The sequence below is a fragment of the Mus caroli genome, chromosome 14 (genome assembly GCF_900094665.2).
Source record: "Mus caroli chromosome 14, CAROLI_EIJ_v1.1, whole genome shotgun sequence".
Classification (NCBI taxonomy): Eukaryota; Metazoa; Chordata; class Mammalia; order Rodentia; family Muridae; genus Mus; species Mus caroli.
In genome coordinates, this window is record NC_034583.1 from 19766524 (window position 1) to 19791085 (window position 24562).

At 37.3% G+C, this 24562-nt stretch overlaps 1 protein-coding gene across 3 annotated transcripts in view; it reads left to right on the forward strand.

Moving 5' to 3' along the window:
- Positions 1–632: 632 nt before the first annotated feature.
- Tasor (transcription activation suppressor) overlaps positions 633–24562 on the forward strand; it is a 53340-nt gene continuing 29410 nt past the window's right edge. For all 3 annotated transcript variants that reach the window (XM_021181460.2, XM_021181458.2, XM_021181461.2), the window contains exons 1-11: positions 633–1370; positions 10147–10292; positions 11708–11800; positions 12994–13066; positions 13455–13546; positions 14069–14230; positions 18016–18140; positions 20304–20335; positions 20963–21068; positions 22584–22687; positions 22773–22876. In XM_021181460.2, coding sequence (XP_021037119.1) covers positions 1061–1370; positions 10147–10292; positions 11708–11800; positions 12994–13066; positions 13455–13546; positions 14069–14230; positions 18016–18140; positions 20304–20335; positions 20963–21068; positions 22584–22687; positions 22773–22876 — 1347 coding nt within the window. In that variant the 5' untranslated portion in view covers positions 633–1060. The remainder of the gene's footprint in view (positions 1371–10146; positions 10293–11707; positions 11801–12993; positions 13067–13454; positions 13547–14068; positions 14231–18015; positions 18141–20303; positions 20336–20962; positions 21069–22583; positions 22688–22772; positions 22877–24562) is intronic.

Genomic DNA, 24562 nt, shown 5'->3' on the forward strand with positions numbered 1-24562 from the left:
GAAAGGCCCTTCCTTCATTTCACTATCAAATTGTTTTCTTCTAGGTGGTCGAACACGTGTGCGAGCATTCATGCCTTCCCTCATCATTAGGTTGTAAATTGTGTGGAAGAATCCCAAATATTGAATGTTTGCTTATGTAGTGCTATGGTCTGGAGGACGACCAGTGCTCGTGATCTACTGGGAAAGCAGAAAGTCTGGATGGAATAGGATGCTATCACCCTGCTTATCAGTGGAGGCCATTTTCTTATCTCTTTTCACTGCCTATCTTATTGTGTGTTTATAGTCTTTATGTGTATAGGTGGCTTGCCTGCATTTATGATCGAGCACCACATGTATACCTAGTGCCCTCCGAGGCCAGAAAAGGACTTGGATCCTCTGAAGTGACTAACTGCTGGTTGAGTTGTCCTATGTAGGCTGGAGCTCGAATCCTGGTCCTTTGGAAGAGCAGCTCAGAGCAGGCTGATCACACGACCAGGATCAGCCAATTATCTGCCGGGTTTGGTCCACAGACCTCCGGAGGGAAGAAGGCACTCACTTGCAAGAGTACTGTCCAGAAGATGTCCCCTGGGCTTGCCTCCGTCAAACGCTGTGCGGAGAGGGCAGGGCCCAGGAATCCGCAGAATGCTGCCAAGCCCAAGCCCTCACTCTGAAGCGATGGCGTCGACGCTTTCCCCGGGCGTGGCACTCTCCTCTTTTGGCGGGCTCCGCATCGCGAGGCTCCGCCCCCTGGAACGGTCTCTCTGCAGTCGCGGAGGCGGGCTCTGCATTTCTATTGGTAGAGCGGTCCGCCGAGGCCCCGCCCCCTCCCGGGCCCGACGCGAACACGTTGGGTAGCCGGGACCGGTTGAAAAGCCGCCCGAATCCGGAGCGGCTCCCCGGGCGAGAGGCACGCTCAGGGCCGCGGTGGCGGTTAAGAGGCGTCTCAGTGGCTGGAGTGCGGTCCCCGGGGGCGGAGGGGCCGGGTGGGCCGAGACCTCGGCGGCCTGGCCCGCCGCCCTTCCCCCCCTACGCCCGAAGACCTTGTGGGTGGAAGCTCCCTGGAGCGCCTCACGCCCGCGCGATGGCTACTGCCGCGGAGACGGAGGCCCCTTCGACGGACGCGAGCTGGGAAAGCCGCGGCGGCGGAGACGACGGGGTGAAGCCTGCGCTTCCGGAGCTTGAGTCCTCCTTACAAAATGGCGGCGGCGACGGCGGCGGCGGCGCGGGGCCGGAGGAGACCGCGGCAGCTGAAGCCGCCCGGAGCCACGGCCACCAGCAGCCTCACCAAACCTCCGAGGCGGCCGCGGCCGCTCTGCCCAAAGGCGCCGAAGAGCCGGAAAGGCCTTTTAGGCGGAGTTTTCAGATCCCCAGGAAGAGCAGAGCAAAGAAAGGTGGTGCCTCCCCTTCCTCCCACCCCCTCTCTCGCTTCCCTCCCCCTCCATCTTTTTCATTAAGACCTCTCTGTCTCCTCTCCCCACACCCATCCGAGACACGTAAACACGCACGCAAGCGCCAGCAGCCTCTCCGCTCCCGGCCACGGCCGCCCAGCCGCCCTTGGTGCGAGAGGATAGGGTGGAACCACGCTCCGCCGCTCCCCCTCTCCCCGTGGAAGTTGGAAGTAGCTCAGGTTTGAAGCGGTTCCATGAGGCTGCGGCTCCCCGAGCGGAAAGATGGTGCTCGGTGCCCGTCTTTTCCCCCCAAGCCCCGAAGGCAGAGAAGCTGATGGTGGCCTCCTAAAGATGCTTCTGAGAAGTCTGCTTGTGGAAGTAGCCTGTGGCCATGGATTCTGAGGCTTTCTCCAAGGCCACTGCGTTCTAAGGACAAGTGTTTCTCACTGTGGAAATTCTTCAGCTCTGTGTGTCTACTTGAAATGTGCTCGATGTCAGCGTCTTCTATTTAGAAAACTCTCCATTAGTATATGCGCTCCATGCAGTTTTCCATCACACTTCATTTCCATGTAGTTTTTTTTTTTTTTTTTTGGAAAAGCATTAGCTTACGTAGGTTCTTCTGTATAATAACTTCCAAGCCTAGAATGACTTTTTTCTTAAACGATTATAGGAACAATTGGGTTGCTTATCTTTTGAGATCTTAGTGCCATATTGTAAAACGTACACTTTTTTTTTTCTTAGAGTAGGTTTTGACTGTCCGATAATTTGGAATTTTCTGGATTTGACTTAAACACTTACCTTCTTACTGCGTGTTTTTTTAATTGTTTATTTCCCAAAGCCTTTTTTTTTTTTTGTCATTTGAATATCTGAACATTTAGAATCTTGATTGGAACCGTGCATCTGGGTAACCAACTCTGCACAACTGAGATTATGAAAGTATAAAGAAAGTTCCTTTCTAAATGGATGACAAAGCGAAGGAAATAGCATGAGAAACCATGCAGAGAAGGATGAAGTTGATCTTTGCCGGCTGAAGTGAATGTTTCTAGAAATACTCTTTAAATGAGTTGATGTAATACTTGTAATACTTTAGGATGTAGGGCAAGACAGTGAATTCACTTGATGTCGTTAAGGTGTGTATGGCTGTGCTGATACAAGAAAAGTTAGATACTCGTCCCCAACCACCAGTTGGTAGAAAAGGTTAGAAGTGCTTTTAAGTAGGGCCTCATAATGTAGTAAGGGCTTAACATTTTCAAGCTGTATCAAACCTTTTGACATCCTATTTTAGATTCTAAATGACTAAGGCTTTGAACAAATCATCATTAAAGCAAGCCTTTTTTTTTTTTTTTTTTTTTTTTTTTTAAAGGAACCAGAAAACTGGCTTAGAGTCCTTTAGGATTCTTTTTTAAAATTTAGTAAGGTAGTATGTACTTCTTAAATTTAATAAGCCAAATCCAGAAGTTGCTCTAAAATGACTGCCCTTGAACATATTAAAAGTGGCACAGGGATTTAGGGAGTATAAACTGCTGCTTTTTCCGTGGAGTCTGATGTATTCCTTGGGGAAATGAGAGAGTTTCCATTTTGCCTAGGGATACGATTTTTACTTTCTCAATTGTAAGGGAGGTTGTAGTTAGAAAAACATGGTAGGTGTTTTTTTTTTTTTAATTTTTACTGAAAATAATTCTTAATATCTTACTGTACACTAGGCAGCAATTGTTCAAATAGTACATAATAGGGTCAAATCAACACTTTACAAAAACCAAATAAGAGAATCTCCTTAAGTTGTTCAGCCCTTCGACTTGAAATGCTCCTGTCTCAGCCTTCCTTCTAGGTGGAATTACAGGTGATATCATGATCTATTAATACAGTGCTTTCAAGTAACTATTTTACCCATCTCAGATTTTATTCTAAATTGGGAGAAATTAGTCTTTGAATTTCAGTTTTATAGTTAAAAACGCTGTCACTTTAGAACAGTTACAAGAGTCTTTTGCCTTTTACATAGTCCTGGCTGCCTTGGAACTCACGGAGATCCACCTACCGGTCTCTTCAGAGTGCTCGGATTGAAAATAAGCAATACCAGCCCTACCTGTCTGTCAGTCTGTCTCTCCTTCTCTCTTTAAACATCACTTACTCGGATATAGTGTGCAACACAGAACAAATGGTTGGAAGGAAAACAAAATAGTATAGAGACTGTTAAGTTTCCTTCCATCATTGATGAGAAGGTTTGAAAGTATGTTTAGGATTTAGCTTGGTACTAATGGTCATCTGACTTGCTAGTATAAACAATTTTTTTTTATAGATTTAGCAGTCTTAACTGCTTTCTGGTGAAACTTAAAAGTTTGGATGTTAATTTTTAAACAATTTCTTAAAATATCATTCAGTATAATTTATAGGCCATGCTGCCATCAAACATGCAGCCATCCTCTTGCCTCAAGTTTCCTAAGTGCTAAAGTTTCACACAAATAGGAACTTGTCCAGCTCTTGAAAGTTTCCTTGATGATAATAGCATGACATCTAAATGCTGCCATTTTAGTGGTATAATAATACTGGCAAGCAATATTGTACTTGATAGGTTGTAGACATTGCTCTTTGTACATAATTACATCTCAGCGATTCTTTGTGGTCGGTATTTGTCCATTTTACAGAAAAACTGAAGTACTGAGAAGTCACTTGTCACTTAATTAGTAAATGGAATTTGAACATGTATAGACTGCTTGGAACTACTCAACTCTAATGAGGTTATTCCTAATAGTCTAAATTATATTTTTATTTAGGGAGGCAGGGTTTATTTTGGCTCACAGTTTCAGGGTATAGTTGATTATGCTGAGAAGTCATAACAGCACAAGCCTGGCAGTTAATCACATGACAAAACATCTGTAATCAGAAAACAGAGAAAGATGAATGCCCCCTCCTCTCCCATGTTCCCTATGTATTCCAAACTGGCCTCAAACTCAAAACTTGGATACTACTACTTTAGCCTCCTAAACACCACCACGAGTGGCTTTATAATCTAGAATTTAAGTTAGCTTTTGATTTGACCAGTTGTGAAATTGCAAAGTTTAGCATATATTCAACCTTGGGGAGAATTTTGAGATGGAAAGATTATGCTCACTGTAAGTAATGGCAGATTATATGTTTTAGAAGGTTTTGTATTTTAAGTTTTTTTTCAGAGCAAAAACAGATTTATTTATAGATAGAACTCCCAAGAGTGGGAGGGAGACCTAGGGATAAATACTCATATTTTACTGATTATGATGTGTGTTGTAGTTATTGGTTGGGCTATTTTCTGTAGTATAGAGAGCCACAAAAATTGAATTGGCCTGTAGATGGATCACCATGTTTTATTCTATATCTAGTGTGTCATCAAAAGTAAATTAAACTTAATAGTTGAATCTGACAGTATTTCTCTCCAAAGTTCTTGGGATAGACTAGTGATACACTTTCTAAAAGATAGTCATCTTTTCTAACAAAATTTGCAGTTGTCTTTAAAAAAAGAAAAAAAAGGACCAGATCTTAATGTGTAACTGAAGATGGATTTACTTCCTGCCTCCAACTCCTCAGTTGCTGGGATTGGACCTGATTCTGCAGCTGTCTTTAAGTCATGGTGTTTTAGTTGGAGTGGATAACTGGATTTTGAAAGCAGTAATTTTTCTACGTAGACATAAATCTGGGCAGGAAATTTCATATTTGTACTGGTCCATGTTGACTTATGCCAGTGTATTTGTTACTAACAATGCTGTGTTCATTCAATATTGATGTAGAGATATAGCACATTCTTTTTTTTTTTTTCCAAGACAGGGTTTCTCTGTGTAGCCCTGGCTATCCTGGAACTCACTCTGTAGACCAGGCTGGCCTCGAGCTCAGAAATCCGCCTGCCTCTGCCTCCCGAGTGCTGGGATTAAAGGCATGTGCCACTACGCCTGGCGAGATATATAACACATATTTAAAACATTGTCAGGTAGTAATTTTTTAGATAGAGCCATTTACAAATCAGTTAAGAACAAATGGAGTCACACTGTATATGGTAATTAAGGCCGGTAGATACCAGCCTTGGACTCAGAATTACAGACCAAGTTTGGTCACTAGCCACTTTGCTAATTATTTTATTTTCTCCCATGTAGCTCAGGCTGGCTTTGTACTTTTTTAAAAATTATTTTTTATTAGCATATATTATATACAGTAATGGGTTATGGGTTTCATTATGACATCTTCATACATGTATACGATGTCATCATAACCCCATTAACCTGCTTGTACTGCTCCTCCGAACACTTTGCAACTGGAGTTATAGTTGGGAGCTGCCATGTGGGTGCTGGGAACTAAACTTAAACCAGTGTCTTCTGGAAGAATAGCCAGTATTCTTAATCTCTTGAGCCATCTTTCCAGCTCTTCCACTTACTAATCCCAACTAGTTCCCAACTTTTTGGGGAGGGGGTGTTGGTGGGTTAGGGTTGTTTACAGCATGGCACCCCAGTCTACACCACAGAAGAGAATCTTCCCCTTGCATCATCCATTAATGGTATAAATCTTCAGAGAGGGATGGAGGTCTATCATTCCTTCTCAGTCTTGTGTAGATCATACATAGGCAACCAAAAAGGCAATCACCACTTTTGAGTTAGTGGCCTTGCCTTGTCTGGAAGTCACACATACATACCTTTTACCAACTTGTACATTGTAGGTGTCCAGACTATTCTTATCCACTGTTGCTAAATGTTGGGGGGAGTGACAGGTGTTCCACTTAGGATTAGCATTCAGCAGTCATTTATTCTCTGCTTTAACAGTCACCTGGTACAAAATGAAGCTTCTCTTATCAGAGCTGACAGCAGTACTATTCTATGAGCTTGCCTGTAACTTTTGGAGCTTCTGTCTCAGCCCTCTAAATGCTGGAATTATGGATATATGCTACCACATTCAGCTGGTATTCTTTGTGGTGCTCTTGTGGTTCTGGGGGCAGAACTTAGGACTTCTTGCTTGTCAGGCAAATACTCTACTACTGAGAACCATTGAGTCCCATCCATTGGCTACTTAAGTTATAGTTACTTTTAGATCTGAAAGCTTACATTCTTACTGTTTACATGTTTTGATGGTAGTACCCCTTGCTTTCTAAAGTTTAGCATATCATGTATATATAGTATAAGAACTACACTGACACAAAATAAATTAGTCAAAGATAATGGAGGAAAATGTTCTTTTGATTAAAGAAATATGCTATTTTTTGACCTATTGCCAACTGCTTAAATGTCAATTCTTTTTGTGTGTATGTTATGTGGGTATGGCTGAAGGGATGGAACTCAGGGCAAGTACTCAACCATTGACTTCTATCACTAGCTATCTTTTTACTCTCCCTCATCCCAAGGCAAGGTTTCTCTGTGTCTATCCCTGGCTGTCCTTGAAGTTCGGCATCTGGCTTGTACTTTACCAGCTTTTTATGTACTTACCTGGCTTTTTATGTAGCTTCCAGGGATCCAAACTCAGGTTATCATCACGACTACACAGCCATCTCACCAGCCACTTTTATTTTTTCAGTTGTATTATAGTAACTATGTTGACTTTATTCCTCAGGATGCTTGTATATATCCAGTCTTAAAGTAGGTACACATTGGCTTTTACCTAGCACACACTGTTATAATAACATGTAATCAAAATAACTTCATTTTTAGAGCTACTATTGTGATATATGCCTAGTTAGCTAAAGATCCAGATATGTCACCAGGGAGTAGTGGCAGCCCATGCCTTTAATCCCAGCACTCAGGAGGCAGAGGCAGATGTAGAGGGATCTCTGAGTTTGAGGTCTGCCTAGTTTACTAAGTTCCAGAACAGCCAGAGCTACATGGAGGGACCCTGACTTGAACCTGCCCCCAACTCCCAAAAAGGAATGGATATGCCATTTGACATTGTATCCTTTATAGTCTAATAAAAATGAAAATATAGTAAAGCAGCTTATTTACAGTTATCTTTTCTGTGGCATACTTCCAAGTATAAAGTTGAGCGATGGTGGCACATGCTTACAATTCTAGTACGTGGGAAGCTGAAACTGGAAGACGACATGTTTGAGGTCAGCCTAGGATGCATAGTGAATCTCAGACTATTCATTATAAACTTTTTGTGTAAGACCTTGTGTCAAAATATAAATGTATGCACAACAGTATTTTCAATGGAACCCAAGGGTTACTTTTAATATTTATTGACCTTGAAATGTCTTGGAAAAAAATATAGGCTTTTTTTTTTTTAATTTGGGGAAAGTTTATATGTACAGATTTGGTTTTTGAAATTTATTAAATGAAAATTTCATGTATTAAAATTTCAGGTTATTAGGACAAATTATTTTTGTTTGTTGTCGTTGTTTGTTTTGAGATGGGATCTTACTATGTAGCCCTGGCTGGCCTGGAACTCAATCTGTAGATCAAACTGGCCTCAAACTCAGAGATCTGCTGCTGCTTTTCTCCTGAATGTGTAACTAACGGCATGTTCCACCATGCTTGATAATTAAACCAAATAGGTTAAATGGTTTAGTGTTATAAGAATTCCAGTGCCAGAGAGCGGTCTCTGCTGGAAAAAGCACTTGATATCTAAGCTTAAGTTTGATTCCTAGAACCATAGTTGACTGTGAGAACCATGTGAGGGTTGTTCTCTGACCTCTAGATGTACATCCTGTCTTGAGCGTACTCATGTTCATGCATGCACACAAAGATTTGAGCCAGTTGTGGTGGCACATGTTTGTATTTCCAGTATATGGGAGACTTTGAAAGAAGGACTTGAGGTTAGACTTGGCTGCCCAGTGAGAACTTGTACCAGAGAACATTAAATGGACTGTAGACTGGTGAAAACACAAGGGAAACAAACTTAATTGTGTTAACTGTGCACAGGTACTCCATTCTGCTTAGTACTTTTGTTGTAAGGGCCTGTGATTCACCAAAGAATGGTACCCCAGACTCAAATATGTACACAAAGGCAAAGAGTGTTGTTTATTGTGCAGAAATTAACCAGCACACAGGGATCTCCATATACCAAAATGGAGATGTTGAATGAGTTTACAGACTCGGTTTTAAAGCCTGGTAGGGTACCAGGGAGGAGTGGGTAACCTTTTGCCTTTCTTTACCTCAGTTGGTTGGCTCTATTTTTCAGGGTGTGGGCATCATTGGGATTGGTCAAGGTTCTGGGGAGTTTGGGGTACTTTCTGGAACTTTTGCTAATTAACTACTCTAGGCTCAGGCAAGGTGTTAGAAGCAGCTCCTGATTGGTTGCCCTCAAGGGGTGGTTTTTCTTGGCATTTGACTTGTTTTGGACTTGTCCAGTATTAGGAAAAAGAAATTTAGGCCTAGTTCTTAAGAGTGTCAGTTTGGAGCCTGTCATGGAGTCTGCCTGGCTTAGCCCGTCATGGCCCTCTCATTGCCCTGCCTTACATAATGTATTTGGCATATAATAGTTATTAGGAGAACTGCAGTCTTGCATTTTACAGTGAACTGGGCTTTTAAGTTATATATATCTCGTCTGCTACAAAGTCAGTAAATGACAAATCTGGTGTTTCAGTTTTTACTGAACTCTTTTGCAGTTTGCTAGTATTGGGCATTGCACCTAGTTTTTGAAACATGCTAGAAAAATGCTGTATTACTTTTTTTGTTTTGAAGACAAGCCTCACTAATTTTTCAGGCCACCCTTGAACTTTCTCTGTACTTAGCCATCAAGTAGCTAGGATAAGATGGTACATACCCTTAATCCTGGCATTTGGGATCTCTGAGTTCAAGGCCACCCTGATCTACAGAGTGAGTTTCAGGACTACACAAAGAAGCGCTGTTTTCAAAAACAAACAAACAAACAAACAAACAAAAAAACAAAAACAAAAAAAAGATTCTGGCTTGGCTCAAAACCCTTCATCTTAGCATTTGATACTTAAATGTTATATTTTTTATTGATAATAAAGCTATTTGAGTACTGTATATTACTTTAACTTTAAAGCCCTGGCTGGCCTGGACCTTATTCTATTAGACTAGTCTGCCTCAAAGTTTGGATTAACCTCTTATCTCTGTCTTTTAAAACAAATTTTTGTAATTTCATTTTCAAATGTAATGTGAGGTAACACACAAATGGAACTTAAGACTCTTTACTATTCATTGCTTTGTAATGGATCAGAAATATTACAAAGTTTGGTTTGTAGGGATTATAGACATGAGCTACTATGTTAGATTTTAGCTTTTATTTATGGTAAATCTTTATAGTTGTTTGACTGCCATAGTCTTAAACATGCTTTTTCAGTGCAGTGTAAATAGGAATTGAGACAAGTTGAGTGCATGCATAGGTCCTTATGAGAGTTTAAGCAATTTAGATTAATTTATATTATAAGAATTATAATTAATATGTTATACATTATAAGGATTAATTTATATCCTTGAGGTTTATAAAACCATAACTGTTTTTGTATATGAGGCCAGGTCATCATTGTTGAAAGGAACTAATTAGTCTAGGTAAGTCTTAATTTTTCTTCAGTGAGTTACAAAAATAATTTGTGTGCTGGAAATGGATGTACATCTGTCTACACATGGTTATGCAAGTGGAGGACAGAGGACAACTTTTTGCAAGGAGATTAGGGATCCAACGCTGGTCAGGTCTGTGCAGCGAGCTCTTCACCTGTTGTGCCATGTAGTGAGTGCTAATAATAACTCTTGCATGCCATAAAATAAAGTAACTATTGGGGCCTTTGTTCAGAAAACCTACATTTATGATAGACTAATCTTAGAATTTGTTTTTTTATTTTTGTTTCTTTTTGTTTTTGTTTTTTTAATAGCTCTTTTCCAGCCATTAACTCCAGGGTCTCGAGAATTTGAAGATGTTTTAAATATTCTCCATTCATCTTACCTTGAACCATCCTCAGTAACAAATTTTAACTATAGACGAGCTTGCTTGATACATAATGAACTTTTGGAAAAAGAGGTATGTATTTAGCCTGGGGAAGAAGTCTTTTTTTTTTTTTTTTTCCTTTCTTTCTTTGTAGAAATGCAATTTTTTTTTTTTTTTTTTTTTAGGGAACGGTAACTTAAAAGGTGAAAATATCTTCTTGGTGCTAGGAATTAAACCAGGGGCTGATTCAAGTCTCAACAAGTGCTCTACCTCTGAAATACATCCCCACTATGTTTATCTACTGTGTTAAATTGTTACTAATGTGTAGTTACCCAGAATCCTGAAATAAGTCACCCACATAGGCATAGTTTACTATAGAATACTTAGTTGTAAATTTACAACTAAGTTTTTTTTTCTATTTTTTTCTTTTATGTTTATACATTTTTTTTTTTTAAGATGGGGGTTTTATCCTAGTCCAGCATAGCTTAGAATTTACTGAGTGGTCAGGTTGACTTTGAACTTATAGGAATCTTCCTGTGTTAGCTTTCCAAGAGTTGTATTTGTAAAAGCAAGTTGTTGTGGTACCCCTCACACACCCCCAATAGAAATTTTTCTGAAAAAAAGTATGTACAAAGGGCAGCAGTTGACAATGAATACTTATATGCAGATTAGATGTTCTTTGAATTTAATATAGGAAAATCCAGCATGTATAATTCTGAGGTAACACACAAATGGAACTTTAGACTCTTTACTATTTATTGCTTTGTAATCGATGTGAAATATTACAAAGTTTGGTTTTATACCAGTTGGTTAATGATGTACTACTAAAATTTAACTTTGAAAATCTTTCTTAAGGGCACTGTTGTAGTTCCTAAAGAAAATAAAAATGTGATAGTTTAATGTAGTTTCATGGTATAGTAGGGATTATTTGTTAATTGTGTATGGAAATTTTATCTGAAGTTATATTACATAATTGAGACAGCCTGAATACAGATACAAAAATGCTAGCTATTTTGTCGTTTAAATAGATATGTGTTTGAATCTCAAAGTAAATCCAGGAGTTTAGAGTACTTGACTAGTATGCAACAGTAGTTCTGTAACAGAGGCTGCCCTTGATTGAACTCTGGGGGATCTTCCTGCCTCAGCCTCCAGACTGCTAGCTTTAAGTGCCACTGTATTTGGCATAAATAAACTATTATATTCAGTATGCCATGTAAAGTGGGAGATTAAAAGATGAAAAAAATTAATTCTTAGTGAGATTAGGGATATAGTAAGTTTTTAATAGAAAATTAGCTAACATTGGTGAATACCTAGATACTTCTGACTATTCTATGTGTTGGGAGTTAAGATGGAAAGGAATAAGATTGAAGATTGAATAGCAGAAAACATAGAGATTTTTGATAGCTTTGTTATTTATTAGAAAAATTTCTTTAATTCAAAGCATAATGAAACAATCATGTTAAGTAGTTAAGCAGATTTTTTTTTTTTTTTTTTTTTTTTTTTTTTAGTTTACAGAAAAGAGAAGAGAATTGAAGTTTGATGGTCGTTTAGATAAGGAACTTTCAGAATCTTATGCATTTCTCATGGTTGATCGGTACCAGGTGAGATAATTCTGTTTCCATTGTAAGTAATTTGTTTCCTAATTATTCTTTTGATAAGGATAAGGTAATCTTTTCTTCTGTTTTTCCATGGAGCGGGGAGGAGAGTGAGAATGTTGAGTTCAAGTTGCCAGTCTTGGTGGTAGGTGCCTTTACCTACTAAGCGTCCTACTAGTTGTTTGTTTTATTTCATTAGTTTGTTTCTTTATTCACTTTATATACCCTTGTTTATTTTTTAAGATTTATCTTTATTTTTAATAAAGTATGTGCACATTAGTTTGGGTAAGTGTTGACTCTCCTGAAGCTAGAGTTACAGGCAATAGTGATTCTCCTGACATGAGTGCCAGGAATTCAGTGTGAGTTCTCCAGCAGAGTAGTATGAGCTCTTAACCACTGACCCATCTCTCCAGCCCTTGTTTGTTTGTTTTTTTGGGGGGGTGGGTGCAGGGGGTGACTTGCTATGTATCCATGCTGTCTTTCCTTGAACTTAGAGGCATCTTGCTGCCAGTCTTTTGGGGTTATAGACATTCCCTGTAACCTAACGTTTTTATTAATGTATAAGTAGAAGAAATAATTCAGAAGGGCAAATTATGTTTTGTAATTTCTTTTTCAAATGTAATTATTGTTTCTCTGATCATGTCTGGTTTTTTTTTTCCCCCTAGAATAAAAACTTTTTTTTTTAAATGAAAGCAAGACTGTCTTATATAATGCTGATTCTATGTTTTTTTAAAAATGTTTTGCTTGAGGCTAGAGAGGTGGTTCAGACGTTAAGGCACTTGCTGCTCTTCAAGAGGACTTGAGTTCAGTTCCTAGCAACTATATTGGTCAGCTCACAAAGCACCTCTAAGTCAGCTCCAGAGAATCTATTCGCCCCTTCTGGTGTTTGAGAGCACTGCCACACACAAATACATAATTCACATAACTAAAAATATTAAAAAAAATTTAAAGTATATATAAATATTTTGCTGGTCTTAATTCTCTTTTGTTGGTGAGAATATCTGACAAGTAGCATAAAGAAAAATGAATTTTTGATAGGATAACCTTAGAAATTTAAGCCAGTTTTACATTGATACTAGTTAGCTGAGATCTGTGTGTGAAAATTTTGTAATTATAGTTTAGAAGATAACATTTTGAAGTTTTAAAAATTAACTTTTCTTGTTAATTTGATTTTAAACTGAAATGTTTTGTTTACATAGGTTCAGAGCATATGTGAAAAAGGATTGCAGGTGGGCCAATCCAAAATAACAGTTCTTGGCAGTCCTTTCATGGGTAATTTTTCTTGTTTCTCATTTGTACTTAACTATTAAGTTGCCATTTAAAACCCTAAGTGTAGTATACCTATAGTCACTAGTTAAATTAGGATGCTTTTCATAGTTTCCAATAAGGAGACTAGTATTAAGTTCTGAAATAAAACACTGGTTTTATTTCTTTGTTTCTGATTTTAAATACTTTGAATTGATGAAATGTTACTATTTAAAATGTTTTATGATTTTGAAAAATTATACTAATTTTATATTTTACTCTGGATGTTGTCTTTAGTATTGCTTTTAAAAAGTTGTCATACCTCCTATTCCTTTTATTATTGGTTAAATAATTTGATTTTTTTTTAAATTAAACTTGATTGTTCACATTCAAATTATTATTTTCTTTCTTTTAGGTATCTATCTTTGTAGGTATGCAGATCTCTTACAGGCTAATCCTTTGGAAGCTGGGGCAGTAGGCGATGTTGTTATTTTTAAAATCATGAAGGTAATTTTAACTTGTATTTGTACATAGAAAAGGCAACATTTAACTTGGACTTTAATTTTAAGTGACATGACTTTAGGAGTTTGAGTTAAAAGCCTATATTTGTTAGTGTATGAAGAGTTGCTATCTTAAAAGACTATTTTAGCAATTGATTTGTTGTCTTTTAGATTATCTTCATTTATTAATTATGTATGTGTTGGGGTACACATGCCACAGGATGCATGTGAAGATCAGAGGAAGACTTGGGGCCTGGGGGTGTTAGTTTTTCCTTCAGCCTTGTGGATAATTACAACTCAAAACCTCAGGTCATCAGGTTTGGTGTTTTTACCTGCTGAGCTATGTCACTGCCAGCATCCCCCTCTCTTCCACCCCCATTTTCCAAATGAAAGAATGAAAAAAAAAAGAGTAACATGTTGGTGATATAAGTAGGTTAACAGTTTAATAGCACTTGTATTTCTTCTTTATTATAGCATATAGTAAAAATCATGTTAAGTGGACACTTAAAATTTTTTTTTTTTATTTTAGGGTAAAATAAAGAGTATTTATGACTCTCTTAGTGTAAAAAGCTTGGAATCCATGTTAAGTAAAAATGCTTTGGACCCTACACCAAAACATGAATGTCATGTGTCTAAAAATGCCAGTAGAATTACATCCCTCTTGGCATATAGAGCCTATGAGCTTACTCAGGTATGTACTTGGATCCATTTAATGTGAAAGATTTATGTGTGTCTGTCTGTCTTTCTGTGTGCGCATACAGGAGCTTGCATTTGTAGGCTTGGAGGCTGGAAGAAAAGGGGATCAGATCAGAGTTGGAGGTACAGGATACTCACCTGGCTTGTTAAGAGGGTACTGGGACCTAAATTCTGGTCTTCATGGTCAAACAAGCAAGCAGTGTTAAGCACTGAACCATGTCATTGCCGCACCTCTTGGGATGCCTGCCTTTCAGGGCCTTAGAAGTACCTTGTTGGTGAATAGCATTTGTGTTTCAAAGTAAAGGTCAAGCCCCTTGGCTGTCTTACTTCACAACTCCATGTTCTATGGAGTTAATGGAATGCAGACTTAGTGTATTTTTAAGCCTTATCTTAAAAACATATGTAGTTTTGTTTTCTTTTCTAAAAAAAAATTGAGAGGTCTCAGTACATATATTAGAACTCTTTATGTAGATCAGGCTGACTTTGAACTCAATCTGCCTGCCTCTGCCTTTTTAGTGCTGCTATTAAAGGCCTATACTGACAAGCATGGCTTTTTGTTGATGATGTTTATTTCTGGGTTTTGGAGACAATGTCTCACTTTGTAGTCTTGGCTGGCTTGAAACTCATGATGTAGGCTGGACTGGTTTCAAATTCACTGAGAGATCTCTCTTGGTTCAACCTCCCAAGTGCTGGGATTAAAGATGTGTGCCACAACACTAGGCTATTTTTTGATACCAGGCCTTATTTAAGTCCATCCTGGTCTTACACTTGCTATCTACTGGAGGCTAGTCTTGGGCTCCTCCTTCCTGATACTCCCTTTTCCTTGTCTGGCCTTTTTTTTTTTTTTTTTCCTTATTCTGGGTCTTGTTTTATAGCTTAGGTTGACCTCAAAATCATCATCCTCTTGTCTCAGCAGCCTCTTGAGTCTTGGAAACCTTGAATGCTAGGAAAGACTATTTTTCTTGTTGTCAGCATCCCTTAGTTGCTTGTGGTTTATCTAGGGTTGAAGCCTTGTGAGCTTTCCCCCATAACAAGTATGTAAAAGTAGTGATGTTAACCTACTGTCTATTAAAATGATGTTATTTTAAAAATTTATACTTTATACTTGAAAACATAATCAGTCTTTTTGTTCCCCCGATTTCTCTCAGATCTTTTCCTCTTCCCTACTCACCCAAGTCCATTTTCTTTCTCAAAAAAAATAAAATAAGATAAAAGAAAAAACCAAGTAAGACAGAAAATACCAAATCCAAACAAAATGCATACAAAAAGCACAGACTGTTTTGTGTTGAACAGCTACTCCCAGATAAGCATGGGGCCTGCCTTGGAGTATGTATGGTGTTGCTTCATCAGAGAAAATTGATTTCCCCTTTTCTGTCAGATATCATTTGCAAATAGTTTCTTAGTGGTAGTACTTTGTGTCCACTTCCCTTTTTTCATGCTGGGATATTATCTGTGGATTTGTGTGGATGTTTTATATGCTGCCAATCTCTTTTATATGCAACAGTCTCCCTGATTTCATGTGTATCCGTTTTGTTATAGCTAGATAATGCTGTTTCCTTGGAATCTTCTACCTCTCTGGCTCTTAAAGTCTTTCTGTGTCCTCTTCCGAGAGGTCCCTGAGCCTTGAGGAAGGAGGGCTTTGATAAAGACATCCCATTTAGGACTGAGTCCCACAAGGTCGTTGTCCAGTTGTGGATCTCTGTTAATTAAACTGTCATGTACTGCAAGAAGCTTCTCTTGTGAGGGTGGAGTGATGCTCTGATGTATAACAGTAGGTCACTAGGAGGGATTTGATTAATATGTTTGGTTCGCAGAATAAGAGTTCTAGTGTCTCCATTACAGCTCATGACCTGTTTAGTCTCAGATTCTTGGCCACTTTAGCAGTGATAGGGCTCCATTTCATGGATGTACCGTAAATCAAACCGAAAAATGTTGGGTTACTCCATTTGTAACTACCATTTATGCTACTGTTATACTAGCATCTCTTGCAGGCCGGCCGGTTGCTGTTGGTCAAATACTGATGATTACTTCTCTCCTCTATTGGTGCTTACTGCTTCCTAGCCCGATAGACAGTGTGTGTGTTGATAGAGCTAAAGCTCTTAGTTAGGCACCAGCTCCATTCCTCCTTGTCTCCAGTGGTAGGGCCTCACTGTCAGGTTGTATAGGGTAACCAGTAACCATGGCGATAGCCTGTGGTATTTGGATGGGTCTGTGGGACCCTTTGGCCAATGATTAACAAGATGTAATCCATTCTTGGCCCTGGGAATTTTACTTGGCAGCGTAAGATGTCTAACTATGGGCATTGTTCTCTTGCATTGTATGCTGAACCTAGAAGTAAATACTCATCAAAAATTTTTGTTGGGGCTGGACACATGGCAAATCAGTTAAGAGCATTGGCTGCTCTTCCAAAGGACTTGAATTTGTTTGTCAGCACCACATGGCAATTCACAAATGCCTTAATTCCAGTTCCAAGGGCTCAGATGGCCTCTTTTTCTAGACAGACATATATGTAGGCAAATGTTCTTAAACAGAATAACAAAAATTTTCTGCAGTACTTATGGAGAAGTTTGGCTCCTTATTAAGTTATCTTAGTGGATAAGACATATGGCTGGGTATTTTAAGAAAAATTGTATTACGTAAGACATCAGGAGCTTCCTCAGTTCACTACTTTTAGATAGATAATAGTGTTATTGGTAGACTTGAAGTTAGTTACTGAGTTCTCTAGAAATTGTAAACCAGAGCTTTATATATATATTTTAAAAAGTGTTTTAGAAGAAGTTTGAGAGAAACAACATTGTTAAAATCAGTAATTTCCCAGGGAAAAGAACTTGGTTTATAGACTCAGACATTCTTTTAAAATAGAAATCAGGGGGCTGGAGAGATGGCTCAGCAGTTAAAAGCCCTGACTGCTCTTCCAGAGGTCCTGAGTTCAATTTCTAACAACCATCTGTAATGGAATCTGATGCCCTCTTCTGCTGTGTCTGAAGAAAGCAACAGTATACTCCTATATATAAAATAAATAAATACTTAAGAAAAAAAAAAACTAAAATAGAAATCAGTTTTCTGCTAGCCAGTGTGATGACTGACGTGACCAGGGGAAGGGAGGAGGCTTGTGAGTAATAAGATAATCTGCTTGAACATTTCCATGCATGTGTAGTCTTTTGCACACCTCCTTTGCTTCAGTTTTCACAGTTGAGTTCCAGTTTTGTTTTGCCTTTTGTACTAACACAGAAAATGATATTTGATATTGGTTGAAGTTTTAGCGTTAGTATTTTACTTTTTTATCAAGTAAAAGCTTTTCTGGGGTGACCTAGCTTAGGCTTCATTTTACAGTATATTTTTTTAAAGATTTATTAATTATTATATGTAAGTACCCTGTAGCTGACTTCACACACATCAGAAGAGGGCATCAGATCTCATTACGGGTGGTTGTGAACCACCATGTTGTTGCTGGGATTTGAACTCAGGATCTTCAGAAGAGCAGTCAGTGCTCTTACCCTCTGAGCCATCTCACCAGCCCCTTAGAGTATTTTTATTAGGAAGTTAATTGCACATTTCTGCTGTCAACTCTTCTGAACTAAACTTCTGGGATAGCTTGGTGTCTGGTACATAAAATGCATACAAAATACACTTTTTTGTTTTCAGCCAAGCGTACAAGCTCAAGGAAATTTTTTTTCCTGCTGAAGCTGCTTAAATGGTTCTATGTTATCAACAAAATAATATATTTTCTCTACTACTTTTCTATTCTAAAATGATAATTTTGTACTTTTTTATTTTTAGTATTATTTTTATGAGTATGGCTTTGATGAAGTAAGACGAAGGCCAAGACATGTTTGTCCGTATGCAGTTGTGTCTTTTACTTACAAAGATGAAGTACAAACTCCAAAGTTTGTGTCTCCATTGAGGTAAGTCAGTTTTATTTACACAAAGAAGTAGTTCAGAAGCGACCATTGTCTTCTTCAACTTTTTTTTTGACATAAACTAGATGTTTTCATATTCATGATAAGTAGAATAGACCCTTACTGTGAAAATAGGAACTAAAGTGTACTTTGATTCACCTCGCTAAGTGGTAGAACTTTTTTTTCTTTTCAACATTTATATGTTCTTTAATAAATAGCAATTTTAAAAGTTAAAAGTTTAAACTGGTTGTGGTATATGCCTGAACTCCCAGCACTTGGGACATGGAGGTCAGCTTGGGCTATGCAGTGAGTTTGAAGCCATCTTTGCTTCATGAGTCTCTTAAGTTCCTCAAACAGAAAAATTATGTTTTTAGCTCTCTTAAAAATTGAGTTTCTATAAAAATCTTACCCAAACCAATGAAATATTTAGTTGAATGCCAAGATATTCCTAGTTTTAAGAGTCAGGTGATATTTATTTTCTTTTTTAATTTATAAACATACCTAAAATAACTGTTAAAACAACTGTTTTAAAAAACTACTCATCTTTAATGATGCATATTTTTAGGGTGACCTCTATTGGTTTTTAAAGTCAAATGTGCTTGATAAGGGGTACTTTAGTTGTGTTTTTGTTTTTATGGATAAAGTTGTTCTGGCTGGCTTGTAGCTTACTATAAATAGCGTAGGTGAGAAGAATCTGCCTTAGCTTCCGGAGTGCTGATATGAGCCACCAAGCCTTGGTGATACAGCACTTTTTTTCATATTAATAATTAATAAGCTTTTAAAACCTCTCCCAGCCGGGCGTGGTGGCGCATGCCTTTAATCCCAGCACTCAGGAGGCAGAGGTAGGTAGATTTCTGAGTTCGAGGCTAGCCTGGTCTACAAAGTGAGTTCCAGGACAGCCAGGGCTATATAGAGAAACCCTGTCTCGAAAAAAAACCAAAAAAAAAAAAAACCAAAAAACCTCTCCCAGTACCAATTCATATAACGTAGAGATGTGTGTGTTTCTCATTTTTGCTTTATATTTATGAATGCTGATTTTCATTGTTTCTGTCTTGTCTGTCCATCTCTTTTGGTACAAAGTCTCTTACATAGACATGGTTTGTGTACACCAGACTGGTCTCAAAATCACAGAAATCCACCTTCCTTTGCTCCTCTCCTACTTTTTTGAATCCTTTTCTTGACCCCTAGATTGTCTCAAATAAACATTGACATGCATTCATCCTATACAACGAGTATGCTATGAGGACTACTCCTTAGGACCCATAGTTAGTGGATCTTCCTTTCTCTGTTACTGCATAGCTGTTTCTTCTTTTTCTTTTTTTATTATTATTCTTTAATTTTTTTTTTTTTTTTACAGTCCATTTGTTGTGCCCCTCTCGGTCCATCCTCTTGACAGTTCCTCCCCCTCTGCCCCCAAGAGGATGTCCTCACCCCCACCCTCACTAGACTTTCCCCCTCCCTGGGGCAAGTCATAGCTGTTTCTTATATTTCCTCATTGGGTGTGCTCTGATTTTTTTTTTTTTTCTTAAATTCTTGTACTTGGTCTTTTTCTGTATTGTATAGCTGTTGAAACCATCTCATCTATTAAACTGTACTTATTGATAATTACCTTTCTTCATCATTAGATTATAAATTCTTTGAAATATAAGGGACTGTTTTCTGTTTATATTTAGAATTCTATTACCTAGAATTGTGCCTGGTAAATAATAAGAGCTTAAAGTTAAATATTTATTAAATGGTTATGAATTTATAGAGAGACTTTTTTTTCTAATCTTATTTCCAAGATATAGTCGACAGATATTAATAAGTCTTATGTCTGTTAATGGGTTTTTTGAAGTATAAAACAGCTCTCATAAATTTGAGAAAATGTGATAATAAAAGATTAAGTATGTCTTTAAGAATTAGGTTTACTGAATTTTGTAAAGAGTAAGTTTTCTTAGTTGGCAGACTTTTGTTCTCTTTAGTTGCAGTGGCAATGACACTTAGAGGCTGGTGCTTCGGTTCAGTCCCCATTGCTTGCTGTGCATGTGTGCAGTGATGGGTGTCATCCCCAGCGCTGGGAATACAACAGCAACCAAACATGATAGTATGTCAGGGTCCTAAATGTTAACATTCATGTTGTTTCCAATCAGTAATAATTTTCCTTTCTTTTTAAAAAATTATTTGTAGATCTAACAGCTTTAATGCAGATAGAAACATAGGTAAGAGTCTTATTTTTTTTTTACTTTTATAAGTTGAAAGTATAAACAGTGAAAGATTAAGTTAAGTGTTTTGTTTTATTTTCATAATAAAAATATGAAATATAAAGTAGGTGAGGTCATGTTAAAAATGTAGCATCAGTATTTGATCATTCAAACATAAGGACTCCTTTTAGATGGACCAGAATTTCTTGCACTTGAATTGGAGGGGGGAAAAAAAGATAAATTGGGTTTTACAATTGAACTAGAGATTTTGGTTTTAATAAAGAAAAATTTAAACGGTATTGTTTTTTGTTTCTTTATTACAAAAATGAGAACAAATTATAAACAATTAGAAGATAGGAGACATTAATCAGGTTTAATATAGTCTCCTTTGGAATAATAACTATATTGTTTGTTCTGCTTTCTAAAGGGGGCACTTAGACAGATTGGCTCTTCCTTGAAATTGGAATGTTTTTTTGTTAAGGGGAAAACATACCGCAAACTAGAAACATATGAACCTTTCCCTGAAGGGCATGTCACTTCTGTGGTTATTTTATACTTAAAACCTTATTTCTAGATACTTTTCATTTCTAATAAATGTTACTTTATGGGTTATCAAGCAACCGGACTCTTCTTTCTTTTGTTTAGATAAGTTTAACTATACCTTGTGGAAAGGACAACTTTTAAATAAAGGAAAGCTTCTGTGTTCTATTTCTTTGAGGTCCACCAATCGTGCCTTTTTACCTGTCAAGCTGTAAGTATGTTGCACTAAAAGAAAATAGTGGGAGGGGCAGAGGGAGGATGACAGGGAAGGGGAGTGAGGACAGACTATAATGACACACACATGCACACAGAGTCTCTATTTCACATGATAATCTAAAAAGGTAAATTTCAAAAAATAAAAAGAAAACAGTAATCGACAGTAAAGGGGACTATCAGTTTCTTCTTTAGTTGTTTGTTTGTTTGTTTGTTTTTCTTTTTAAAAAATTTTGTTTGAGGCTATCATTCTGGATTGGAACTCACAATATACTCCAGGCAGTCTATTTCAACCTTATGTATGATAGATTTTAAGGATGCGCCACCATTCCTGGCTTGCTTGCTGTCTATCTTTTATTAATTTTAAATTTTACTGTGGTCCGTTTAAAACTTAAACACAAATGTTAAACGTGTTTCTAACGTGTTGGTTTTGTAATTTCAGAAAGTTAAGTTAGCAAACAAGCTCTGGCTCACCACTTTGACAGTGTCTAGTCAGATGTATGTGGTATTCTGAATGGTTTTAAGTCTGAAAGATGAGGTTAAAATTTTATTCTATGTACATTTAGTTAGCAGTTTATATATAATAGACTCAAAAGTTGGCCAGTCTTATCTATGTTTGGTGTCACATACCTAGTAATCGTACTACTTAGTAGACTAAGGCAGAGGATCTTGAGCTCAAAGGCAGTCTTGGCTAGTGATTTCTAAACTGCAGACCAGAGTGAAATCCTGCTTTAAAACAAAAAGAAAAAAGGGGTGGTTGGTAGTGGTGGCTAAACATTTCTTTGTTGAAAAGAGCTTTGATGTGGTAAGTTAATGTATACGCACTATTCATGTAATATACATTAGAATTAAAAGTTTATTTATTGTTAATATCACGGGAAATGATGTAAATGCTTAAAGATGTAGGTCAATGGTGGAATACTTGCCTACCATACAACCCTTGGGTTTGATAATCTGCATCTCCAAAAGATAAGCTATGCCAGCTCATAATTTAAGTGTAAATGACAACTATATACTCATTTTGTTAGTAAAATTGGCATGTAGGATTAACTTCTGACATAAGAATCTAAGGTTGGCAATATTGCCAGTTGCTACTTATCTGTATATATTTATCTGAGCTTCCTGTATCAGGTCCTCTTTAGAATAAGGTGAGCTATTAATAAATATATTTTCCCATCAGGTGTATTTATTTTATTGTTGTTGAGAGAAGGTTTCAGGTAACAGTTGGCAACAAATTCACTTTATAGCATAGGATGACCTAGAACTTATGATCCTCCTGCCTTTTCCACCACCCAAATGTTGGTATTACAGGGAAGTGCCACCACACCTGGTTTATATGATTGTGGAGATTGATTTCAGGTCCTTCTTACAGTATGCAGGACTGTAAGCACTGAACAGCTGCACTCTTTCCCCCACCCCCACCCTCATCAAGCATATTTTAATGATGTATCTGATAACATTGCTAGAGTTAAAACTACAGGAATGCCAAACATGCGCTTATATTTTCTTTCAGTCCTGAGAAATTGGATGTTGAAACAGTTATGAGTATTGATTGTTTGAAACAGAAAATTCCTCCTTCATTCTTTTATAAAGACACATATGTGGGTCCTAATGAAGGTAAAGAAATTAAATTTCATTTATTGAAATATGTAAGAAGCAGACCTGATTTTATATTTTACTGTATATTTTTTCTTTGTCTCAGTTTTAAAGAATGGAATGTATTGTAGCCTTTATGAAGTTGTAGAAAAGACAAGAATTGGAAGTAATATGGAATGTTTACTGCAAAAACTGGAGAAAGAAAAACTTGTGAGTGAAAAGTTTTAAATATTTCCATTATTCCTTGAAAATATGTTGTTATTATTATTTTTGGTTTTTCAAGACAGGGTTTCTCTGTGTAGCCCTGGCTTTCCTGGAACTCACTCTGTAGACCAGGCTGGCCTCGAACTCAGAAATCAGCCTGCCTCTGCCTCCCGAGTGCTGGGATTAAAGGCGTGCGCCACCATGCCCGGCTCCGAAAATATGTTGTTATTAATGTTTTAATGTATTCTTGCTATCGGAATTCCTACACAGTCTCTATTGGATGCTCTCATTTAGTGTATTTTATTTTTAGTAGTAGAAGTAGTACTGTTTTACTTTGGAGATGGGTTCTTGTTATGTAGTCTTTTTGCTATGTAAAGCAGATATAGTAAGATAGAGTATTTTTACCCAGGACAGTAGACTTTATTTAGACCCATTTTTAATTTATACTTTGTGATTATAAATGTTGTATGACTATCAAAAATATTTATGGAATACTGAATGAGACAGAGTTTGAACAAAGTTATTTAAATATAGTTTGATTGAGGAGAAAAAGTAGCTTTGCTTCTGAAAATTTTGTTTTTATTTTATGTGTGTGTTCCTGTATGTATGTGCCCTGTCATCTCTCTCTATGTCTGTCATAGAGAGACTTAATTACAGATTCAAAAGAACAAGACATTTGAAGAATGTTTAAGAGATACAAGAACTATCAGGGAGGAAGTATTTATTCAGTGCCTTTAAGCCAGTATTAGTGTGGGAATTTGGATTTTGTCCTGAGAACAGTAGATTTTGGAGGAAATAGAGAGAGTGGGGATCAGGCCTTGAATATGTATACAATCTCTCTCTTTTTTTTTAACAATATCTTTTTTTTTAAACATTTATATTGTACCTTCTCCAAAATTGGCCATATAATTGTTCACAAAACAGTACTCAACACATAACAAGAAGATTGAAACAATCTCATGCACCCTATCAGATCACCACGGCCTAAGGCTGGTCTTAAATACCAACAGAAAAACGGAAAACACACATACACATGAAAGCTAAATAGCGCTCTACTCAATGATAACTTGGTCAAGGAAGAAATGAAAGAAATTAAAGGCTTTTTAGAATTTAGTGAAAATAAAGACACATCATACCAAAACTTATGGGACACAATGAAAATGGTGGTAGGAGGAAAACTCATAGCTCTAAGTGCCTCCAAAAAGAAACTGAAGAGAGCTTATAATAGCAGCTTGTCAGCACACCTGAAAGCTCTAGAACAAAAAGAAGCAAATATACCCAAGATGAGTAGAAAGCAGGAAATAATCAAACCAAATAGAAACAAAAAGAACTATACAAAGAATCAACAAAACCAGGAGCTGGTTTTGTTGAGAAAATCAACAAGATAGATAAATCAGACTAACCAGAGGGCACAGAGACAGTACCCAAATTAATAAAAATCAGAAATGGAAAGGGAGACATAACAAGGAAATAGATATTAAAATAACTGTTCTGTTTTTTTGAATATCAACAGATGAAAATATTAAAATCATGTTCTACAAAAACAACCATCACAGATCATAACTACTTCTAATTTCTCTATAAAAAGGTTCTTTTCATGTTGTGTAGGAAACTGCGTCTTTTCTTTTTTCAGTTTATTAGGTATTTACTTCATTTACATTTCAAATGCTATCCTGAAAGTCTCCTATACCC